The sequence below is a fragment of the Halyomorpha halys genome, unplaced genomic scaffold, assembly GCF_000696795.3.
Source record: "Halyomorpha halys isolate HHAL.00 unplaced genomic scaffold, Hhal_1.1 Scaffold351.1, whole genome shotgun sequence".
Lineage (NCBI taxonomy): Eukaryota > Metazoa > Arthropoda > Insecta > Hemiptera > Pentatomidae > Halyomorpha > Halyomorpha halys.
In genome coordinates, this window is record NW_027109375.1 from 150065 (window position 1) to 155874 (window position 5810).

The window sequence follows — 5810 nt, forward strand, 5'->3', positions numbered from 1 at the left end:
TTCAAATATAAAAGAGATTGCTTGGGTTAAAATTAAAAACTTCAATATTTAACAGATAATATAATTTTATAACATAAGAGACTTTTCTCAGGGCGGGTTTCCTGGCAATCAGAACAGACGACACTTTACTACTAATAACACTAACTTAATTTCTAGACATTTTACAAATACAATAAATTCCACTTAGAAACAAGACTAACCAATTACACAGCTTCTCCTGATAATTGTTGATCTCTTCTCGATGATGCTATATCCAACTCCCAATAATGGCTTCCCGTCTCTAGCTGAACGGACGTCTTCTCCCAAAGCCCGCAAAATCAAAAGTCACTGTTTCCTCTCCTCCATCTTCAATTTTCACTGCTCGATCCAAAAAATAATCGATTGTAGTACAATCGTTCTGCTTTATTTGCAATGTAATTAGTCTATTGATAATTGTCACTTTTTTCCATTTCTTCTTTGATTATTCCTTTTCCATAATTAGTGCATAGTAACAACAAAAGTTGAAAAATTTCAATCCATATTATCAAACAAACAACCCAATGAACACTCTGTAAGGACGCACACCGCCATCTTTCTTGTTTTGAAAAGCGTCTTTATTTTAGATAATGAAAACTGGTTAGCTTGCTTTTTGATTTAAAATAACAAATAAACAATACTGAAACAATATACATAAATAAAAACATAATTAAAATAATTTATCTATAAATATCAACTATTTATTAAAAAAGAGAATATTACAATATATATATATATATAGTTAACCATTTTATTTCAAATTATGAAGACCTGCTGATTTTTTCAACAAAAGAATTTTTTTTTTTTTTATGCCAGTTCTGATTACTTGAGTGTTCAGATTACTCAGATAGTTCAGAATTTTTATTTATAAAATTCTTTGGTTAATAAATATTGAATTATTTCAGTGGACTTGGACCGGTTCTTGGATCTCAAAATCTTCTGAAAGATGGTTACATCGTCGGATCACTATTGCATCGGTCTAATCTTTCAAAAATCAATTCGTTTGGTGCACCATTTATTGCTACAACGCTAGTGCATAAATGTGAAAAACGTATCATTACAGGTATTTTTATAAATTAGTTACTTTCTCTTTTGACTTAAAAATACAGTTGAATATTGATAAATTCCATATTCTGCTTCCTCTCCTTATTTACCTTTATTTTTCCCATTCATTTTACCCTTACAACCTTAAATCATGCACTATTAAATTTCTGTAAATGTATTTAAATATTGTAAAAATCTTTAAGTAAGTTATTGTTAGCAGAGGTGATTCCTACCTACTGCATTGGCAATCTCTTTGGATTATAGATAACAGTGTCTGTTTAACTTGCCTAATAGGTGCAGTGTATCACTTTATTTTTTCTTTATTCACCTATCTTCAGTCTGTTATACCTATCTTCAATCTATTTCACCTCTTATCAATTCACCTACCTAACTTTTATCTCTGTCAAGCTACATTCTCACCTCTGCAAGTATCTCACCTTTTCTTCATTCATATAATTCTGTTTCTATAGCCCACATTATATTATCAATTGTAATTAACTAGTATCAATATTAATTAAAACCAACAGTCACTTATAATCACCAATAATATATACCGTTGTTATTTATTAATGTTCTTTTGTCAAGCAGAGCTCTGTCGGTTAATTTTATTCCTAAGAATCTATAAATAACCAGTATATTTTAAGTTTCATTCATTTTATTATTAAATATAAGATCAATAAAAATTTTTTGAGGTTAAAAAGCTTCCAATTTGAATGTATTTTATTCTAAATTAATATATTGTTGCACGTCTCGTAGTGTAATAGCGTAAAGCAATTCTTTTTCCAAGCATGTAGATAATGACATAATCTCCTTTGTGAAATTAAATTTTGACTAGTAATGAGGTTTATTTAAAGTACACGAATATGGGACAAATGTCCCAAAACATTGTGCAACAATATTTTAATTTATCCACTAACCCTCAGTGTTATATAATTTAAAAAAAAAATTTACTCACCATAACAGCCCACCAGTAATCTTACCTTCTCGACATGCTTTGTATTTTTATAAAAATTGTCATTTATATCATTAATACAATTATGCAAAATACTACTGTCACTTGTCTCTGGTGAGTTAAGCATTGGACTTCCTATATCTGTGACTTTGATCAATTTATAATAAATTCTCTTTTATTCTGGTAAAAAAAAAACAGAAGTGTATCACTAAAATTGTAAAATGTATGAACTGTATAAAATTAAATGAGAAAAATGTTTACTTTTGAGGTTACGAGGTAGTTGATGAATCTGTTGATTTCTTATTTTTGTTATTAGGTGGAGTGGACGTGCGAGATATGCTGCAGGTTGTGCCGAAGCTACTATGGGGTTCAGAAAGCATAATGAACAGTATAGAAGCGGCGAGAGTACGGATTACAGAAAACAGTCTTTTAGCCGAAATTAACCATTCTCCATTTTTGCCATTTACACTCCCTCCGGCTTCGATGCCATATCCTGTCATAAATGTGATTAAAAAAAGAGGGGACAATGTATTCGCCTACGATGATTCCAGGAGTCTATAACCTAAAACTTTTTTTTAATGAAATGACCTATTTAATGTCAATAAAAGACTGTTATTTGTTTAATAATTTATTTCATTTTAAGGATTATTTTCAAGTTTAAGTAGGTTGACGAATGAGACAGAAGCGGATATGGCTGTTGCAAATATTACCTGAAGAGTCTGGGTTTCGTATGATATAAAAATAAAAAAACATTTATTATACCCTTTAATGTTGAAAAAAAAAAAGGTCTCCACTGTTGTTAGTAGTTATTAAACATCCCCTTGGTAAGAACTAATTATATTTCAAGATCTGTGGTGCTATAAGAGATTTTTAACTGCTAAAGTATTCTAAATAGATCAGATTCTGTATGGTGTGCTTCGACGCATTTAGCAAAGGCCAACAGATAACATTATGCGATAAACCTACAAATATAATTAGCTTATAAAAAGAAGATGGTCTGAGTGGAAGGAACTCAAATAGTAATGAAACCATTTATTATGAGCCAACGTTTCGCCCCACTTTGCATGGCTTCATCACGGCTAAAAAGATACAAACAAATAAAATATTGTAACAAAGCAAGAGAATACAAAAAAAAAATATAAAAGTAAACTCTAGGATATGGGTAGAAATGAACAAAATAAATTAAAGAAAATAAAAATTAGAAATGCAGTGAAAAGTATAAATAAACAAGAATAAAAAAAATTAGACAATTAACGAAAACAGAAAGTCAAGGAGTGAATGGTATCTTCCATTTCTTCTCAGTTATTCCGGACAGTTATTAATACTATTATGCATCATGATTTCATACTTAAATTGAGTAATTCTGCTATACACCAGAAAATCAACCGTATCGATACCAGATCAAAATTATTTTTAAATATGCTTCATCTGCACATATTATTATTATTGCGCCAAGGGTCGGTAGTCCCTTCTTCACCTCGACCCAGTTTGATCTTTTGTGAGCTATCCCTATTTCCGCTCATTAATTCTTTTGGGTCTGTTCTAGTAATCTCTTCAGGTTTCATTCTATTCTGTCCCAAATACTGCAGTCTTTGGAAGGCAAGGGACATTCACACAGAATATGCTGTACCTTCTCCTCGTCTTCCATACTTAGAGGACAGGTGGATTTCTCCACCAGCTTCATCTTCTTAAGATGATATTTTAAGGGCAGTGGCACATGAGGAGTCATCAATTTATTATAATTGTTATCATCTTCAATTTAAGACGATACTTTTAGTAAGATTAAGGTAAAATTTTGCCTTTTCCTTTGATATTTAAATAAAGAGTTTGGATTGATTCATGCTTGGTTTCAATGTCCAGTATGTTTCCTTCTCTTTATGTTCTCAGGAGTCAACCACCTTCCTGATTGCACTTCCAGATATGTTACAATATGGCTCTGGGCCAACTAGCATCATTTCTGATCCCTTGGGGTGTCTGCCTCATCTGCACATATACCTACATATAAAGAAAAACTAGATCGGAAACATGACATTTTATATCTTTATTATTACTTATTTATGTATAATTATTTTTTCATGACATTTATTTAATTTCAATTTTTTTTTTTCCTTCCCCGTATTGTTTTTGTTTTATGTACATCTCCTGTATTTTTTAACTGTATATTTTACGTATTTTTATATAAAAAACTTTTACTCTTGCCATTGTTACTTATTTTTATTCTTATTATTGTATCTTATCTTTATATTTTTATTTTTATCATTGTATCATTTTGTATCTTTTTAGCCCTGATGAAGCCCTACAAAGTGGGGCGAAACGTCGGAAAATAAATAGTTGTAAACTATTTTTGTTTCTCCTTTGACCGCAACCCTGACCATCTTCCTATACAGGAAAATAAATAGTTGTAAACTATTTTTGTTTCTCCTTTGACCGCAACCCTGACCATCTTCCTATACATATAGATCGGAAACATTTTTCAAGATTACTTTGTTTCTCAGATTCTTTCATGCTAAGTCTGACTGCAGTTAATCTTCTGCACAGATTGGAACCTGGCCTCTCCAGAACTTTTAAAATGTGATGATTTCTGTGTATACGAGTATATCGAGGCGATACCTGTTTCCTGAGCTAAAATATAATTAGGTTTACATATCTAAAATTTTATAACTGTGATATATAAATAGAAATATTTCCATTGGAAATTTTTCTAGCTATTTATTCTTAATATGGTTTGTATTCCACACAAAAGTTAAGAAAAAATAATAGGAAAACCATAAAAATATTGTTTAAAATTTAGGAAGTTTTTTTTTTCTGTTTTTCTAAGAATAGCTTTATTTTAAGACTAGTATATTAGTAATAATGATTGAGCTTAGATTATTTGTTTATGGAAGCTTGTTTTATTTATTGTTACATCAAATGTCTCCGTTTAATTTTGTTTTCACTGTCCACACCTTAGTTTAAGTTTAATACATATGCACGAAATTTGTAATAAAAAAAAAATGTATCATATGAAACTAAATTCTATTTGTATGGACTCGCCCAAAAATAAATAAAACAATAAAAAAAAGAGTATTTATTATATATTTACCACAACAGATTCTTATTTAAAAATCTACATTCAATTAACTCAATTCACTAAGTGCTATCTGACAAATCAAAACAAATTATGAGTTTTCTTCTGTCTTTTTTTTTTTTAAAATCCTGCTTGTATTAATTGCTTGCGCTTAGTATAAAATATATATAACTTCTGTATAAGGGAATAGAGAAGTAGAACATACCCAGTTTATCAATTACTTCCAGATGTGGCAATGCTTCCCAATTGCTAGATTTATGGATATAGATAGATTAATTGAATACAATTGAAACTTTGGTATACATTTAGTTACATATGCATTTGATTATAATCATTGGCTTATTATATCTATTGAGTTTATAGCAGTAAATAACAAAATATAATAAAAATGTATGGTAAAAAAAAAAATCAACATCACTTGACCAATCCACTGCAAACTTGGGAGAGGTTAAGGGCTGTATAAACTGAGCCAAAGGGCAATAATTGGATCAAAAGTTTTTCTTTATTTGAAACCAATATTTTGCCCCTATATAGGCATTAAGTTTATATGACATGACAGTTTAAAATAGAATAAATTCAGCTTTCCAATATTGTATTAACCTAGGATTTGGATGAAATGTAGAAGAGTTATGAACAATTATATAACCAACAATGGTCACCAATGTGCAACATTTCTAATTTTTAATTTCTTTAAAAAATTGTACTTAAGGGTTTCAGACGACACTAAAAAAT

At 29.7% G+C, this 5810-nt stretch overlaps 1 protein-coding gene across 3 annotated transcripts in view; it reads left to right on the top strand.

The window, feature by feature from the left end:
* Nucleotides 1–4391, top strand: part of LOC106681613 (glutathione hydrolase 7) — a 37089-nt gene extending 32698 nt beyond the window's left edge. For 2 of the 3 annotated variants that reach the window (XM_067047561.1, XM_067047560.1), the window contains 2 exons: nucleotides 921–1078; nucleotides 2328–4391. In XM_067047561.1, coding sequence (XP_066903662.1) covers nucleotides 921–1078; nucleotides 2328–2572 — 403 coding nt within the window. In that variant the 3' untranslated portion in view covers nucleotides 2573–4391. The remainder of the gene's footprint in view (nucleotides 1–920; nucleotides 1079–2327) is intronic. The other variant, XR_010843464.1, reaches the window with a different exon arrangement.
* Nucleotides 4392–5810: the final 1419 nt, after the last annotated feature.